Source organism: Hippocampus comes, unplaced genomic scaffold, assembly GCF_001891065.2.
Source record: "Hippocampus comes isolate QL1 unplaced genomic scaffold, H_comes_QL1_v1.1 scaffold17, whole genome shotgun sequence".
Lineage (NCBI taxonomy): Eukaryota > Metazoa > Chordata > Actinopteri > Syngnathiformes > Syngnathidae > Hippocampus > Hippocampus comes.
The window spans coordinates 1,796,333-1,815,753 of record NW_017805002.1 but is presented as its reverse complement, the minus strand read 5'-3'; the positions used below and the strand labels follow the sequence as shown (position 1 = coordinate 1,815,753).

At 41.4% G+C, this 19,421-nt stretch overlaps 1 protein-coding gene and 1 long non-coding RNA gene across 3 annotated transcripts in view; both read right to left on the bottom strand.

Moving 5' to 3' along the window:
* Nucleotides 1–6,722: 6,722 nt before the first annotated feature.
* LOC109507294 (uncharacterized) lies at nt 6,723–10,739 on the bottom strand. 2 transcript variants are annotated; one of them, XR_002166442.1, is made up of 3 exons: nt 10,579–10,739; nt 8,437–10,313; nt 6,723–8,274 (listed from the first exon to the last, which is right to left on the bottom strand). It is a non-coding gene; the product is annotated as an uncharacterized LOC109507294 (long non-coding RNA). The 2 variants fall into 2 exon arrangements; XR_002166444.1 differs by having other exon boundaries at nt 8,437–8,567.
* A 5,854-nt stretch (nt 10,740–16,593) lies between these two features.
* The window catches only part of LOC109507268 (hematopoietic progenitor cell antigen CD34), a 16,941-nt gene continuing 14,113 nt past the window's right edge, over nt 16,594–19,421 (bottom strand). The window contains exon 8 of the mRNA XM_019856589.1: nt 16,594–17,459. Coding sequence (XP_019712148.1) covers nt 17,265–17,459 — 195 coding nt within the window. The 3' untranslated portion in view covers nt 16,594–17,264. The remainder of the gene's footprint in view (nt 17,460–19,421) is intronic.

The following is a 19,421-nucleotide window of genomic DNA, read 5'->3' as shown; positions in this document are numbered from 1 at the left end:
GGTTTTAATAAGCATCCCTCAAATCCGCGTTTCAGAATGATAACTTCTACTGGCGCATCCTCTACCGACCGGGGTACACACATCCTTATAATAGGGCCATATTTGAGTATCCGCCTATTGGGTCAAAGTCAGTGACGCCTGATCGTAAGATTCTCATGAGAGTGTTGTGAGTCTTCCTCCCCAACCTGATCAGAAAACAGTTATCGTAAATATTAAACCTGTTTTATGCCTCAAACTCATCTTTGTACCATGACAGACATTTGATTTGGTGGAGGAAACTTGTGATCATCGGGGGAGATTAGTTATATATGTGATATGTCGTAAGGAGGCAGCCCAGTGGTCGACTGCTCACAGTGCAGAGGTTGTGGGTTAGATTCCGGCTCTGGCCTTCCTGTGTGGAGTTTGCATGTTGTCCCCGTGTCTACGTGGGGTTTTTCCCCAGGTACTCCGGCTTCCTCTCATATTCCAAAAACATGCATGGTAGGCTGATTGAACACTTTAAATTGTCCCTCGGTGTGAGTGTGAGTGTGGATGGTTGTTCTTCTCTGTGTGCCCTGTGATAGGCTGGCAACCGGTTCAGGATGTCTGTCCCCCGCCTACTGCCCGAAGACAGGTGGGATAGGCTTCAGCATGCCCCGCGACCCTTGTGAGGATAAAGCGGATCAGACAATGGATGGATGGATATGTTGTTAGGCAACTCAAGCACACCACTCACAGGGCACTAAAAACACCCAAGATGAGTTTTTCAAAAAATTGATGAAGATGTTAAAAATCATCTTGTGTGCAACTCGCTTAAGGGCTGTTGGGATGGAGTTAATTGGCATTTTCAACAAGTTTGTATTATCCAAATTTGGTCACCAATATGTCCAGATCAGTAACCTTGAAAGCCTTACCATTAACAAAAGTGTGTGTTGGATGTGATAATGGACCACAACATTTGGCCTACTTCACAGTCGCCCCCTCACCTCTCTCGCTGGCAAAGAGCCAAGCAAGGCAGTTGCTGTCGAGGATTCTGCAGAAACCTGAGGAGGACCATTACCCCAGATGTGTCTTATCTGTGGCGCTTTATTTCATTACATAAGCGCTCAAGCTGTTGCAAACATATAACATGATATAACAATCAGAACCTTTATCCAGGTTGTCACTCATACAGTATGTAATGAATTTCTCTCCAGCCCGTGTGCAAGTGGAATTCACTAGAAACCCCTTTGCAGAACTTCTACGTCTTAAGGGTGTACTTTTTTCCTGAGAGCCAAGAAAGGAAAGTCTGACTGTAACATTTGGGTTGTCTTGCTTGATTGAGGAACTCCCTGTGACTCACATTGGCTTTGAGGTGAGGCTTTTGCGAGCTGGTTTCGTATTGATGTGGCAACGGCTATGGCCTCAAGGTTCTGCTTGGGTTTTTTTCATGTAAACAAGGGGTACGCGAGGGGCGGAGATTCTTCTCTCAGTCTTCCGTATGTATTCTGCAATATGCACTAGGAGCTATAGAGTCTGAAAAGCTTGACATGGGCATCGGTGCGATTCCGAGGAGGACGTTAGCAAGGCAGAAAACTGGTTATGAAGCTGCGACGGATGGCTGAATCTGGGCCATGTTGGGACTAGTGTAAGGAGGGAATTTGCCGGGGAGGAGGCAGCATGGGGAAAGTGATTCATGGGAGTGTGAAGACAGAGCTATGTAATTTATAGTATCACTCCATCATCTGTCACTGTTCCCTATTTTTGGCAGTTTTTGTTTTAAAATACAACTCTCCAGAGGTACATTCTCAACGAATCAACATTGTGTAAGTGGCTGATAGCCGGCATTGTCAAAATAAAAAATACACAGGAAAAGAAATAAAACTAACTGTTGAGTAACATGCAGGGATTAATACTTTTGTATGTTGTTGTATGTATTAAGTCGTTTAACTCGAACACAAAGTTGAACATTTGAAATTAATGAATTACAATACAAAATTGAACATTTGAAATTACTGAATGACAATAATCTCAATATCAGATTAAAAGATGAACAACACAGTGAAGCAGCATCTGTTTATGTCAATTGTGTTTGGGTGGAGTGATCATCAGAGGAGATGTATTGCCCTCCATTCACTCCATTACATCTGATTCGATTTTGTTGTTGTTGTTTTAGTTAAAGTGAATATTTGAATTGGCATATTTCTATGATATAATTTTGTCTTTTAAATATATGCTGAATAAATGTTTAATGATTTAGAACAGTGGTTCTTAACCTTCTTAGAGGTGCCGAACCCAACCAGTTGATATGCACATTCACCGAACCCTTCATAAGTGAAAAATAAATATATATATATATATATATATACATAATTTTTTTTTTTACAGGGCGGCCCGGTAGTCAAGTGGTTAGTTAGCATGTCGACCTCACAGTGCAGAGGTACCGGGTTCAATTCCAGCTCCGGCCTTCCTGTGTGGAGTTTGCATGTTCTCTCCGTGCTTGCGTGGATTTTCTCCCACATTCCAAAAACATGCATGGCAGGCTGATTGAACACTCCAAATTGTCCCTAGGTGTGAGCGCAAATGGTTGTTCGTTTCTGTGTGCCCTGTGATTGGCAACCGGTTCAGGGCGTCCCCCGCCTACTGCCCGAAGACAGCTGAGATAAGCTCCGGGACCCTAGTGAGGATAAAGCGGTTCAGAAAATGGATGGATGGATGGATATTTTTTACAAATTCAAGATCTACAAAAAAACGCCATGTTTTTTAAAACGCCATATTTTTTAAAAACAGGAAAAAAAGTAAATAAAATGTCAAGCGATAAGTCTACTTTTTTTTTTATTGTACAACATACTATCGGGACAGTCACACGTTGACTACTAAGCGACTAAATTTCCCACAGCACTGATTAGACAAGCAATGTAATGTGATCTTCTGCAGCCATCGATGGCCAAGCGGTGTCATAACTAATTGACATGTTGAGTCGGGTGTGTCTTACCACCATGGCAGAGGCTCCATGGAACCTCTGAGACCGATTCACCGAACCCCTAGGCTGGGTTCCATCGAACCCACGTTAAGAACCACTGATTTAGAAGTTGTCCACTAGTTACTCAGAAGCAAAGCAGGTTTTCGCGACTCACGTACTGTAATTATTTTGAGGACTGTTTTTACTTGGACTTGATTCATATTATTCTAACGTAACAGTACTCTTGAGTGCGATATTAGGCTACTCTACAGGCCTCTCCTGATAGTACGATACAACGTACTATGAATCAATACTAAACTTGCTCTTCTTTGGTTCAAAACCCTGCAAAGGAATTGCCTGTTTTATGTGAGTTTGCAAAACAAAAAAAAAAACACTCATTTCAGTTTGACTACAATTTAATAAAGTGAAGAAAAATGTAACCTTATACATTTGACATACATATTTCCACAACTGGGTAAAAATTCAACAACAGTGACTCGTATGAACGCTGTACCATTGGGCAGACCTGGATGTCACACGTTTGCCACCTGCTGGCGGTGTAGGGCAGAGCAACAACAAAGCTGCGTGGAGCTTCCCTCTCCATTGTAACCGATTTCAAATGGTGCTAGACATGATGGCAACTCTGAACACCAGAGGAAAACGGTCATCCTTGGTGAGGCTGCACAATTTCTTGAATGAGGCGCCTTTGCCGTTGGTGTCCCCTGAAGTGTGTTCCTACTCAAGAACACCGATTTCAAATGGTGCTAGATAGGATTTTATACTCTAAAACACCATCTGAAACCGGTTCCCTGGGGAGGAAGCCTCTTCTGAGTGAGCCTGAGGGCCGTCATCTGCAAGACAAACAAAATGAGGCTTTTTCCAGCAAATCAGACTTTGAAACAATGTGTATCTTTATTTTTGCTACTGTAACAACCATGGTATTGGACTGAATGGTGAGATTCAATGAAACTGAATTCCGCCAAATATTTTTGATTGTTTTGTCGTACAGTTAGCCCAAATGAAAATGTAGTTTAAATAATTTATAGCGCATAATCTACGTATCATGATCTATGCGATGGCTTCACTTGCTTGTTATTCATGATAACAGCCACTTTGCACAATAGAAATCAACAGGATGACTACAATAAATCTTGTAATTGTTTACCCACTGTTACACGTGAACAAAGTGTACTCGTCAGATGGTCACCATTTATTCATGATGACCATTAAGGGTGTGCAGCGTATGTGGGACACATAGGTCAGTAGATGATATAAATTTGGCCTACAGTATAAATTTGGATCAATCGCAATAACACTTGTTGATGACAACGTTGTATTTGCCTCAGAAGTGAATATAGCTTCAGGAACGCCAAATAGCTTCTTGTATCATTTATTTTCAGAGGTGTCAAATCCAGGTCCAGGAAGTAAAAACCTTGCCACGTTTGGCAACAGGAAAGTAAATGAGCTTTTGAGTAGGAACAGCTGTGGCTAAAGTCAAAAAAGTCTCCCTGTTGCTCAGGAACTACTGGTTGAATGCTAGCCGCTAAGCTAACTTTGGCCTCACCCAGGTCATGGCTGGCTAGAAATTGTGGCATCTTATACCACTTGTACTTATTCTGGTGCACACTAATTAAAGAAGCCTGAACCCTGCGGAGAGTGACCAACTATGAACAGCAAATTAGATCAATTGAGTGTCTCGTGAGGAGAATGATACAACAGTTATACAGTCTACACATTTGAGATGTCCAACAACCAGAAATTAATCAGTACGTATATGTCAAGCAGGAGGAGGAACCTTTAAAATCAAAAGTATATTCATATAATAAATATTTAGAGCAGCGGTGTTGATTGTGCTGAAGGGTGAGTTTTAATTTTGAGATGTGCATTATAAATGTTCTTAACTTTTTTTTAATTTTTTTATTTTTTATGAATTTAGTTTTGGTAAAAGGTCATTTATCCCTTTCAGAATTCCACGATAATGTTTACACTTAAGTTTAAATCATGAAATCAACTATTACCATGCAGCAGTTAAATTTCAATCGTGATCTGTATTTGGTACTTTCATAACCTTAAGAAACAACAATATAAAAAGCATGCTACAATTATCTAGAATCTTAATCTTTTTCCAGTGTGTTGACATAGCCTGTTGTTTTGACGCTCCTTCTGAAGTGGGTCAGACACAGAAAGACTGCACGACTTCCGAAACTGGCACAAGTGAGCACAACTGCGCGGGGATGAAGCACGGCCGACGTTGGACATAAATAGTTTACTGTACAGTATCAGTTTACGTTTCACGGGTCTGCACCTTGTTCCATAGCCTAATTTACAGTTTTATTTGATTGAAAGCCAGGTATGATATTCCCTTTGCTTTACAGCCATCCCGCTGACTATATGACAAAGCAACTATCCAAAAACCTCAGTGTGCTTTTGGGAACAATTTGATTCATCAATCTGGGACTAATCCTCACTCCTTTGTGCTTGAGTTTCTAAAACAACTGTTGTCACGCTGTTTAGTGTCACTGTCTTTTAAGGCCACAATGCCTCTTCCTCGTCTTCTCTGAGGAGTCCACTCCTCCCTGTGCCGTCCTGAATTTGAGATGGAAAGTCCGTACTAATAAGTCAAAAAGACGCAATTGTATTGTCACGAAAGTGAGTCGCATTCGAATCGGTGATGACGCTTTGCACCCCTAAAGCCTGGTTATGTGCATGCGTGTGCGCGCGTATAAACAGAGTAGGTGCTTAATCCGCTTACAGATTAGAGGTCCTAATTTATCGGGCGTGAGAGGGGCAAACTCATCGGGCTAATGTGTTTCCACATCGAAAAAGGTTTGCGCGACAAGAGTTCAGCGGGCCAAAGTTTTCGCTAGACGTCCGGTACCCATTGTACTCCAATTATAAGGTCGGAATTTTCAGGAAACTGAAAAACTAACTAAAATGCTTCCTTGAAAAAAAAAATCTAAAAAAAAGGAGTACAATGTTAAGAGCGAAGATACACGGATACAAAATTGTATATTGTAGCAGCTCCTGGATAATGAAAAGTCAATATCTGGATGAATATTGGAATTCGCCCATATTAGGAGTCCATTCCCACCCCTAAAAGGACAACCAACCATAGCACATGCCATAATATCATCAGTGGAATATAAAGTTTGTGCCAAAAATGTACAGATAAAGCTATTAACATCATGGGGAGAAAAAAAAACTTGTTTTATCCATTATTTTCTCAATTTTTTTATTATCCAAAAGTTTCAGAAATTAAGGGAAAAAAATATTGTTAATATTTCCTCAGTAAGTCTATTATGAACCATTTTGATCCAAATTTGGCGCATTACCTTTCACAGTTCACTGTTCAAGAAATAATATGGGCCTCTTAAAATGATGAGATCTTGTTATCTGGACTCCGTAAGAGATGTTTCAGACCTAAAACGTACTATTAACCATGATAATTTTATTTGATGAAGTTTTAAATGGGTTAATTTGGCCAACAACATTAGCCGGTGGTACATGGGGTCTCTCAAGTGGTACGCAAGAAAGAATAACTGGATTAAATCCAATTTATATCAAACATATCAAAAAGAAAGTTATAGCTAGCTATACAAACTGTTTTCACTTTTTTTTGATCCAGTATACTATCTTTTTAAGTTTATTTTTTAAGAACAATTTGGTTGTATTTACCATCTAAATACTGTAAAATACATTTACATTTGGTCTGTAGATACTTTAACACATTGAAGACCAGTTTTTAATTTAACTTTTATTTACAATACGTTTAAATTGAATAGTTTGGTATTTTTTTCTTTTCTTGTTCAAGTTTTTTGTTTTCATGTTCAAGCACAGTGTTCATATTCAAACTGCAGAATGTTGATCTGTCTTACAAAACTAATGGGTAGTAATAATTGTGTTGCATCCATTATCCCTGGAGGGAGTTGTGTATTTTTGTATTAATCACAGTTTTTTTAATCATCGTTTGTGGAAATAAAAAGTAAATTATTCATATAATGGATACATTTTTGCAATGCAGTTCTGTTGAAGTCTTGTCCATAGCATGGTACCGGTAGTTTTTGTTTAGTACGCCCCTTACTGGCCACGTAGGATTACTGCAGTGCAAGGGTCAAGGGTTAAAAAGCACGATGGCCGCCTCAAATCGGGTTTGCGGACTCATTTGAGACAATGGAGAACATGGAAGGAGGATTCACGTCTAGGTAAGGTTTTCCATCACATTATTTTGACATACAAAGCATTATTTGACGTTCTGCATTATTTTGAAGACAAAAAGATCAATGTGCGTTAAGTATTAACAACTAATCAACACACCTGCCACCCCTAACCTGGCCTCCTCTCCAAAACAAACAAATGGTGAATTAATGAAGCCCTGCTGGGCGAGTCCCTAGTTTTCAATAATGAACTAAACTTTGGAATCTTGGAAATAATGGTGCAAGCCAACTGCCGTTTCTGAATTTTAACAGTGCCGTTGTTGTCTTAATTTGCTCTGTGTGACTTGTGTGAGATCCTACCAAACTTGATCGTGTTGTGCACCTGTACTGCATATTAAGAATGAAACTATGCCTTTTTATTCATCTCTTTTCGACTGCTAATCCTGCCCTTGTTCTGGGCAAGGGCTAGAGTTAATCCTTAGCTCCCACCTAGGGCCAAAAGCAGACATCATCACCAAATGGTTGCCTGTCAGCGTCATGAATGGATGCCTCCATTTTGCTCTGAACTAGCTCAAAGTGGTATATTACTTCTGCTGTCTGTGATAAATTGGTAATATCGTTAAAAAAATTGTTCCTGAAGGCTACTCTGAGCTTGCATTATATTTAGACAACATGTAATGTCCAATTATGCTTCAATGATAAGAAAAGACGAGGTGCTGAGGCAGTTTCTGCACACTTCCTGTTTTAAGACTATTTTGGCAAGCTTGCTAGCTGCTAATGATGCCTATGAAAAAGCGCTGCTTCACTTGTCTATTAATATTATCATCATCAACATGGTCGAGTGCGGCCCAGGATTAATTTTAGCATCTCTCGCATCCAATTCTTCAATCTTGAGTTGCTCGCTTAAGCTTTCATGAAGAATGCATGTGGCTTTCAACAGCCATCACAATAGGTTGCACTCTTTGTAAATGTTTTTATTGATCATGGTCGCATCCCTCCGGGGCACAGCAAAAGATGACAAGACACTTCACGAGTGCATAGGTTTCTAATTTGGCGCGAGAGGCTGCACCGCTCCCTTCAAAGGGAGCGGCAAAATAACTATTGAGGTCATGCTTCCTTATCCGCAAAAGTGGGTCACTTGTTGCACTGGTCATCCTTGGAAAGGACATTTGGACTGCAGATGGCACAGCGTTCACGGTCCTAAAAAAAAGACCATTTATTACTATTCATCAGCTTCCTGTTTGTCTTGGAAGAACGATAATCGCATCCCCTCATGGGTAATGTCTTAGGCTATTTCACTTGCCCCCACACCCCCCTTCCCAAAAAAAATAGGAATTCCACTACCGAACGTCTCATTTTTACCTCGAAGGAGATTTGAGGAAGCCCTTTAATCTCGACACTCTCGGCTAGTTCAGCGGCAGGTGAGCAAGCACACCTCCCTAGACTGTGACCAGCTGGAAAGGCGTCCGTGTCAACAGGTTTGTCAGCGTGACCTATTGTCACACAGGCATGAGGGCAGATTAATTGAAACAGCTTCAGAGAAAATACAGTATTTAACGGCAACCCTCAAACAGATGTTATATCACAATGAGTCATCTACTCAATGCCTCTTTTGTCAGGTAGTAACTCTTAACTCATTTTATGAATGATATCATTCACACACATGCAATATAGTAACAACTACCATTTCAACTTGTTGCTAACCAAAACAGCAGCGCCTACACTGTGTGTAGTATGGATGAAAGTGCGGCCTCCTACCAGTTGTAGATGTTATTATTCGGTAGCATTTTTAATGACAATTATCATTCAGGTAGACTGACAGATGGCCGCTTCCCAATGTCCATCTTGATGCACCTAAGTCACGCTACAAATCGCGCGACATGGCGGCTCAGTACTTAAGTGGACCATCCTCCAAAAAGTGCACTTTGTGACACTTGGTATAGTCACCAACCAAGCAATTTTAAATGGGAAAACTGCAGCCCTGGATAGGAAATTGCGGGTTCACAAGTGAACTATTCTCAAGAGAGCATAACTTGTGAGAGGTAATACTGTATTGTAATTTTGTTTTAATGGAATCAAAAAGTCATGATGCAATAGGCAAATTGCCACAAGAGAGGAAACAGGCAAGCGAGTGTGTGGTCAAGGAGCTATTTGTGGCTGTTAATTGTTTTTGTTTGTTTGTTTTATAAACATTAGCAGCACAGTGGGTGAGCAGTACAGCATGTTATCCTCGCAGTTCGCAGGATCCGGGGTTCAAATCTTGACTGTTCTCACTCTGCTTGCGTGAGTTTTCTCTTGGCACTTTGGCTTCTTCCCATAAAAACTCACACGTTAGGCTCATTGCACAGTGCGTACCCCGCTTCTCTTGCCAAGTTCTGGATGGATAGCTGATTCAAAAATTGGATACAAATGAAACCCACCCCACCTGTTACTCAGCTGATGTTATAGTATCTGTTTTCCAGAAATCATTACTTCAATGTAACATTTCATTGTATTTTTGAAGTGGTGTCTGCCCAGGGAATTTTGTGTAACCGGTGACTTCCAAAGCGTGTGATTCACCAACCCATCAAAACATCCACTGACTCATACGTTCTGAATGGAAGCATCTGCATTCGTTCTGTCCCCGTCTGTTTATTTATCCGATGCTGCTATCGAATGCCAGCATCCTTCTGGAAGGAGGGTTGAGCGCTTCTCAGCAGCGCCCCCATGAGCTCGAGAGCCGCAACGAGTTTCATCATATCAAGTGCGCACTAAAAAGGAGCCAGCCAGCTTATTGTTGACCTCCTGGCAGCTTGTGACGCAGCAAAATGTTGTTGTCACCTGAAACGCGACGCCAGATGCGTCATCACCCACGTCCACCTAGTTTAACCATCGAATTATAAAACGCAATACAAAAGAAATTGACGTGTCCGCTTTAATCGGATTGTTAAAAGTGAAATACGAGGGTGCCGATTCGTTAGGTGTTTTGTCATTGTTAACTACGTAACACGGACGGTACTCTTCCACTGCGTGATTACGCACTGTCCATCTCTTGCGCAGCATCCTTTTTGGGGCTTCGCCTTCACGCGTTTTGTCTTTTGTTTACATCGCTCTCTCATCCTCGGTGAAAAGCCCCAAGTCAAGTTTTGACGCCGAGTTGCGTACACAAGTTGACGCGATGTCGCTACGTTCCGGCCGCCTTGGCGGAAATTCCCACCGGATCTCAACCCAGGCTCCTCTTCTGACGCAGTTTCATTTACCTGTTGTCAAATCGAAGGGAAAACCTTGTTATTTTAAAAGCGCACGCGGTCGCTCTTCGTCGCAACGGTGTTACGACGACGAATGAGTTTTTTAAAATTATTATATCATTTAAAATCTCATTTTGTGCACTTAACAGCAGCGCGCCGGGGCTTTTATTGGGAGCACTTCACGCAAACATAAGGAACTACTTTTAGTGGTATTCTCGGCGCGACATTACGCAGCGCGATGACGCTCTCTCCCCTTGCAATAACATAAATAACTTACGTGTTTATAGCGGAGATTCTCTTCCTCCAGAGCAGCTGGTTTGTCGTCGGTCCTCCCGCCCTTCGGCGAGGACTCGGCCCGCTGTGGTTGTCCCCTTCGCCGCCACCGTAGGCCCCTGGAGCGCACGTTTATCTGCGGCGTATCCCACAGTAACGATTTTCCATAGCGCAAACACCCTCCAAACCCGCCCACAGACACTCCCCCGGTCGCCGATTGGTGGAGAGCTCCACGAAACACGTCGTCATAGCCGGAATCACATGTGGCTGACGCATGTTTACAAACAACATTTGAGTCACGTGGCCAGAGGTACCAGCTTTTACCGTAAAGCTCCTCCCTTTGTCGTGCTCACAGCCTCTTAGTGCTTTGACATAACTAGGCTGCGTCCTCTGAAGGCCGCATTTCGGCCGCATGGCGTCATATTCGGCGCAACTCGACCGGACATGGTTTCCAAATTCAAGAAAAGCAATTCGCGCTGGGTCCTCCGGCGCATTCAAAGGCTCCTCTTCATGAAGCATATGTACGGCACAAATCGTGGCGAATTTGGACAGGTTTGATGTGCACTTTGAAATCACGTGTGGGCGAGCTGCGCCGGAAGTGACGAATGGTGTCAGAAAATGCGGCCTTTGGAGTCCTTTGGACACAGCCAATGCTGCAAATGCACGGACTTTTAAATGAATGATTGGCCTGCGTGGCTGAAGCCAGGTGGCAGCCATCTTACGTTGCCATTGGTACTGATGTTTTATTCCCCCGCTGAAAACACTTATCAGTGCGTGTTTAACACTAGATTCCCTGCATGGTGTAATGAAAAGCTCTCAAATTATTAACATCACTGTATGTATGATTGATTCAGAGTATGTTGTCTCACCATTGTGACCTTTAGATTTCACAGCATTTCCCCCCTGGTGGCTGTGATTTCATTTAAATGTGTTCATAGTTCCAACAACACGTGCAAACAAATCGTGGAGTAGCACTTGGAGACATACCGCAAATGAGAATATTTATAATTGCATTCCCACCGATGAAATGTGCATGTAGTGCTTCTACCAGATCTATTGGTACAACCGTACTCCTAACACTGTTATTTTACCGTAAAGAAAGAAAATAACGCAGAAACGCCGTGGAGAAATTAACGATTTCAAGGTAGCCCTGCTGGGCAAGTGGCAAAGTAAGATGTCCGGCAGTGGCTTCACTTCTCTGCTCAGGCGAGTTAGCGGCATTGTTTGTCCATTCACATATGAATCCGTGGCGGAACGATGGGAAATGTCAACGACAAGAGCAGGACGTCATTTCTGTTTATTGAGAATTGTATTATGACTTGTTCGAATAAAGATTCTATTAAAAAAAAAAGAGCAGGACGTCATGAATGATAGAAACACATAATCCACCGAAAGAATAATTTATAGAACACAGCAGCACATTCCATGGCATCATCTACAAATTTCCCCCAGAAACAAAGACAGATAATATTGCTTAGTTTTGATGGACACTATCAGATAGCCTGTGTACACTTCCTGTTTATAAGTACAGTATTATGGCTCACGTTATTTCTCATGCATAGTAATAATAATAGTAATAATAATAATAATGATGAACAATCTTGAATGAATACCATGACATGGTGGTGCTTTAGTAGATAGCACATCGATGTGCAGCTCTGCCTCACCATCAGGAGGCCTAATTCAAAACCTCCATTCGACCATATCAGATTGGCGTTTTCATGTTACGCAGGCTCCTTTCCACCTTCCTAAAACAACCATGTTATGTACATTGAAGATTAAGATCTCCACAGAGTGAATATGAATAGTTGTGGTTCTTTGTGCCCTGCGATTGGCTATTGACCAGTCCTGGGTGTACAATACAATACAGTACATATTTAATTATAGAGCGCTTTCACAACAGCTACAGCTGTAACAAAGTGCTTTTCAGAACATTTAACATAAAATAATAATACAACAGAACAAATACCATAAAAACATCGACAATAATATAATTGTAACCCCCCCCCCCCCACACACACACACACACTCGTTAAATGTTCCTAATATGGACACGAATTATAGAAAACGGATGAAAATTAATACTCGAGATGGATTTCACATATGGAAACAACGAATCAAGCAGGGTCACAGAGGATTCCAAACCTAAACTAATCTTAAATCGAATTGATTTCCCTATAGCAAGTAAAACATCCAACAACTTGCAAAAGCTGGTCATCGATTTATTGAAGGACAGTAGGCCATTGATCTTCAGATGGTGTCTTGTTCTTTTGTCATAATTGTAATGGCATATTACCTCCACAAAGCGGCGATACAATCCTCAAAATTGTCCTCCATTGAGGGCAAATTCATACTAAGAACTCCGGTTCATTCTGGTATTTGTATGCTTCTGCGCGGTGATTTAAACATGTTTCGCTCTGTAGTATAACAGAAAAATCAGCTTCTGCTTCGGTGTTGTTGTAAGAAATAATAATTCCGAAACTATTTTCTAGTGTTGTAATAGAGGGGCCACACGAAAAAAAAAAACTCAGCATACAGGCAGAATAAGACCGAAGACAATGTCAGAAATGTCAGCATTTTATTTGGATCGTGCCATGACAAGTATACGAAGCCAGAAAACAAAAAGTCGTCACTGTTGTGACAATGCACCATGAAAAATATTTTACAACAGAAAACAAAGTAGTAGTTAGTGTTGTTACAATTATGGTGTAAGCAGCATAATTGTGCATCTCGCTAAGTATGCATGTTAGGAACATGTCAAATGTGTCAAAGACCTGACTGTCACTGTTGCTATTGATTGTTGTTGAGCTCACTGATGCAACACAAGCAAGTTGGCTGACTTGTGAAGTTGTGACAACTCCTGGTTGAGGCCATCCCATAACAGTGTGCAACCAGCATGAGGAAGAAGTGCCAGCCCGTGCTGCCATCCCACAAATAAACGATCTTTAGAAATGGGGACATTGTTGAAGAGACAGAAACATGCTTTCCCACAATGTGGAATTCATTGACAAGAAGCAGTGTCACAACCTCAAAATCATCTGTCAAACACAAGTTTAAAAACATTTTATTTGTTTATTTTATGAGGTGTAAATTTGAGATTGTGGTTGTGTACTGAGTATTTCACATGCTGTGAGTACTGAAGTCAAGTGTGGATGTCATACTGGCTCACTTTAAGGCTTTGGCTCCCATCAAGATGTTGTGAAACTTTGTATCCTTTCTTCTTGCATTAAATGCCACTGGAAAAAAACAAACCCGACAAAAGCATACCATACTAATTACAATACATATAAACAATAAAGACGTATTCATAGACTGGGACTATAAATACATAGTTTGAATGAACTGCACATTTGTTACTCTTCAAAATGCAGAAAAAAACTTGATAACGGCTTGTCTGAATTAATTTGGATTGTACCGATGCAGCCATCACAGTTCATTGGAACTATAAACCAAATTGGGAAGGTCGAGAACACACTTGTGACACGTTTTGGGAGATATGCAACACAATGAAGTGAAGCCATACCACTCAGAATTCCTCTAAGCGAACGGGCTGGAGCCTATCCCAGCTTTCTTCGGGCAGTAAAGTAACTGGCCAGCCAATCACAGGGCACACATTGACCATAGAACAACCATGCGCGCTCACACTCACACCTTGGGACAATTTAGAGTGTTCAATCAGCCTGCCATGCATGTTGTTGGAATGTGGGAGGAAACCGGAGTACCCGGAGAAAACCCACGAAGGCACGGCGAGAACATGTAACTCCACACAGGAAGGCGGAAGCCAGAATCGAACCCTGCACCTCTGCGACGTGCTCACCAGTCGACTACTGGGTCACCGGCTCTAAAACCTTCACCATTAATTTGAAGTTTGTGTATGGGAAAGACTGGCCTAAATCTCCTTAAGAGTATACATTCATTCATTCATTCATTCATCTTCCGAACCGCTTGATCCTCACTAGGGTCGTGGGGGGTGCTGGAGCCAATCCCAGCTGTCATCGGGCAGCAGGCGGGGGACACCCTGAATCGGTTGCCAGCCAATCGCAGGGCACACAGAGACGAACAACCATCCACGCTCACATTCACACCTAGGGACAATCCAGAGTGTTCAATCAGCCTACCATGCATGTATTTGGAATGTGGGAGGAAACCGGAGTACCCGGAGAAAACCCACGCAGGCCCGGGGAGAACATGCAAACTCCACACAGGGAGGCCGGAGCTGGAATTGAACCCTGTACCTCTGCACTGTGAAGTCGACGTGCTAACCACTGGACTACCGGGCCGCCTAAGAGTATACAATAGAACCTATTTTGTAAAATACTGGATAAAATTAAAAAAAAAAAAAATATTCGAGGAAAATCATTGCGCCCTGCTGCCTTGTCATTTCCGTAACTGGTCAGACTCGCTGCTATAAAAGTTACGGTAATGATTTGTTACCCTCAAGTTGTTCCAACCGTAATTGTCGTCTCATTTTCATTGCTGTCCCCATTCATATGCACAAACTTCGTTGAGGTAATCTTGAACCAAGGTGTTCATTGTTTAAATTAAAATTAATAATTTAAAGTGTGCACCTAGGGCAGACAAACCATTCAGTCACATTCGTACCCAAGGACAATTTACTGTATAGTCCTCACTCAAGTTAATATGTCGGCTTTTTGAATGTGGGAGGCAAAACGGAGTACCTGGAGAAAGCCCATGGAAGCACAGGAGAGAACATACTCCACAAACATAAGAAAGAACAAACTCCACACAGGCCGTAGTCTGAATTTGAACCCAACCTCGGATCAATGATATGAAGAGACCCAACTCAGTACCAAGAAATATTTAGCTTCAGGTTGATTCGTAGTTGTTCTGTTTTACATCACAGTCAAGGAGTGTGTGGCTCAACCCAACTCAGTGTTGACCACGCACAAAAGGATTTGGACAGCCATTCAAGATTCTGAGCCCTGACGGGTTTTGTAGCAGACTTTGTAAAAAAAAAACCCATCTTTAACACAACCCATGGCCACACCATAGAATAATTGGTCTGGATAATATTTTAACAGATATTTTCAACTTTGAGCTTTTTCACTTTATTCTGAATATAAAACAAAAAACAGTTTCACAATCATGTCATATTAAAAAAGTCAACATGCAAACACAAATGGTCAAACACACTTTTGACGATTAAGATTTTCACAAATATCCTAATCGCATCGTCTCTTCATTAATTCCAAATACATCAAGCGGGATTTCTTCAGAGTTTTAGTTTCCAGAATGGCAACACAAAATCTTTTCTTTTTTTTTTTTAAATGCAACGGTTTTCCGAATTGGACCAGATTTAGTCAAATCCCAGTTTGTTAAAGATGATTGGATCCCATTTATTACCTGCTACAGTGCAAGAGGTACACATAATAGTTTTTACAAGTTTACGAGCAGGTAGGGGAGCGATGAAAACGTTAACAGAGAAAGTACCACAGCAATAAACAAAAATACAAACAAAAAAATAACCCCAGTAAGCCTCAAACCTTTTTGACAAGAATATTGAACCTAGTCTATATGATTTCATTGGACCTTTGCTTGAGGAAAAAAAAAAAACATTGAAGGATCAACGGAACAAATTTGACATGACTTGACTTTACAAGTGTTTTACATCACAGTCAAGGAGTGTGTGGCTCAACCCAACTCAGTGTTGACCACGCACAAAAGGATTTGGACAGCCATTCAAGATTCTGAGCCCTGACGGGTTTTGTAGCAGACTTTGTAAAAAAAAAACCCATCTTTAACACAACCCATGGCCACACCATAGAATAATTGGTCTGGATAATATTTTAACAGATATTTTCAACTTTGAGCTTTTTCACTTTATTCTGAATATAAAACAAAAAACAGTTTCACAATCATGTCATATTAAAAAAGTCAACATGCAAACACAAATGGTCAAACACACTTTTGACGATTAAGATTTTCACAAATATCCTAATCGCATCGTCTCTTCATTAATTCCAAATACATCAAGCGGGATTTCTTCAGAGTTTTAGTTTCCAGAATGGCAACACAAAATCTTTTCTTTTTTTTTTTTAAATGCAACGTTTTCCGAATTGGACCAGATTTAGTCAAATCCCAGTTTGTTAAAGATGATTGGATCCCATTTATTACCTGCTACAGTGCAAGAGGTACACATAATAGTTTTTACAAGTTTACGAGCAGGTAGGGGAGCGATGAAAACGTTAACAGAGAAAGTACCACAGCAATAAACAAAAATACAAACAAAAAAATAACCCCAGTAAGCCTCAAACCTTTTTGACAAGAATATTGAACCTAGTCTATATGATTTCATTGGACCTTTGCTTGAGGAAAAAAAAAAAACATTGAAGGATCAACGGAACAAATTTGACATGACTTGACTTTACAAGACTAAAGGTATGATCATGTTTAGTCCCAAGTACGTCGTATGCAGGCTCCTCTTGGAAGGCCCGGCATTCCAAACTTTTCACATTACAAGGCATTGTCATTAATGTCATGATGAACCCGACTGACATTGTCATTGTTCTGGGTGGTGGATTTGTGATGGTGGAGGAAGACAGTTGGTTTTGCTCAACTTTGTCTCTCCGAAATTGGAAAGCCTTCAAGGTAGCAAACAGAGGGAATGTGGATAGAATGAACCAGTGGTTGATAGTTGAAGGTCGGGCGGAGATTAGGGAGTGTAGAGATTCACATCTCTGTGTCAGCCACTGGGGTCGGGCCTGCGGCAGAGTGCCCATTCGTGGTCGGGGCAGGATTGGTCCCGTTTTCTGCTGGGGATTCTCCGTTGGCGGCGGCGGGCTTGTCGGTGGGCTCCTGAGGCAGCGGGGCGACGGACACCAGAGTGTTGGCCTGGTTCTCTTCATCCACCTGGTATGACTCGGCCTGTAGAAAGCACACAACAAACAGATCTTAAGTTAAAAAAAACAAAAAGAACTTTTTTTTTTTCAGGATTAGCGTCAAGCTAACACATGTAACCCAGACCTGTTTAATTTTCCTGTTCAAATAGGACACACAATCAGGCAAGAACGTGTGAAGCGCAACTGGATTTGAACATGCAGGCGTAGCCCCAAAGTAAACAAAGCATTCTCCCTTAATGAACTTTATGGCTTTCAGCTGTGTGAACTTAGATGGACGTGTCTGCCGGGAGGTCACATAGCATGCAATCGTCACACTAACTCTCTCTTTCTGATGGCTTTCACTTTACGGGAGTGGCTCAGGCTTTAAGAAGATCTCCGCGGATTATATATGATACTCGGGAAGACGTTGCACCGCATTGAGTAACTGAGACCTTGAACAAAGGCAGTTCCATCAAAACGGTCGCATGGGCGTACCCGAGAACCGTAATTCTTTATAAAGGATGATGTCATGAGCAAGGGAGTACAGTAAAAGGAACTGAAACCATGTGTAGCCTTGTGGAAAGACTCGAAATTAAAAAGAGAAAACTGTGGTTTGAATTAAGCGAGTCAAGTGCGTCCTTGCCAGTGATAAACTGGCTACAGGACGATCATAAATGTGATTCATGATCTTTAACACATTAAAAAAAACATATTTGCATCAGGTTTGTTTTTGTCTGGGATTTTGGTGGTCCAATATTGAATTGTATTACTGTTGACACCTTTTTTTTGGCTGCCCGAGACAGTGTTTGCCTAAAAAGTCCGCCCTTGTGACAAAGTGGGAGACTTGCAATGTGCAGATACAAGCTAGTCTACTTTCCCAAACTTATACCACAGGCATATCTTTAGTTTCATGTTCTGTATCTTTGCGGCAAAGTTAAAGCCCCATTTTATCATCATGTATTTCAAAGAACTTATTTTATTTATTTGTGTGTGTGTGGGGGGGGGAGGGTACTGTACTAGGGTCAAGCCATTTACTTTGACTAGTTGACGGGTCGGCATTACTGCTCCCCATGAAAGTTACTTAGCTTGAAGTAGACTAATGTGTTTTTGGCATCTCGTCTTCCCATCAGCCAATTTACAGAGGACCTTCGACTCGGTCGTTGCTGGCAAATGACTATAACACTCTATGGCACAGTGAAATGTCCAGAGATGTGGTCTCCATACATCTCTGTGGGTCAGAGGGATGAAATTGAAATGATTCTGGCTGAGTATAACGGTTAGCTTCACTAGCTTTGGTTATCCCGATCACTGATCGGCGTAAAATTTCATACCAACGGGACGACGAGACGGATGGCGTGTAATGGCGGCAGCAGCTCAAAGTGAAGCTCCATCTCCATTGTCAAAATTCAAGAACTCAGGAACTTTATTCATCATAAAACTTCAACACCAACATCAGGAAACTTGTGTGGCTGTGTGATAATGCTTGTTGTAGTACGGCATAAATACTATGTGACAAATAATTTGGAAATATTTTGCCCCAAAATGAGACCTGCAGCACTAAAAATATGAATCAACTGCAATTAATCAACTGCAACGTAACATTTACCACATTATAGGTGACTCCAAATCATCTTTACCCGTTAAGCCTCTGTCCTGCACCAAATACACTCTTTTTTTCATATATTTACATCTCAACCTGTTTCGACAAGCATGGTGATTAAGGTCTGATTTAGGGCTTCTGTTGTTTGCTGCCATCCATCCATCCATCCATTTTCCAATCCGCTTATCCAAACAAGTGTCACGAGTGTGCTGGAGCCTATCCCAGATGTCTTCAGGCAGTAGGCGGGGGACACTCTGAATTGGTTGTCAGCCAATCGCAGTGTTTACTGTCCAAACAGTAAATTCAATTCACAAAATGTTGCAGCTTAACATCACTGACTGATCAAATTCTGCATGATCTTCAGAATTTTTAAAGGTTAAAAAAAAAAAAAAAGATTACCGGTATTTG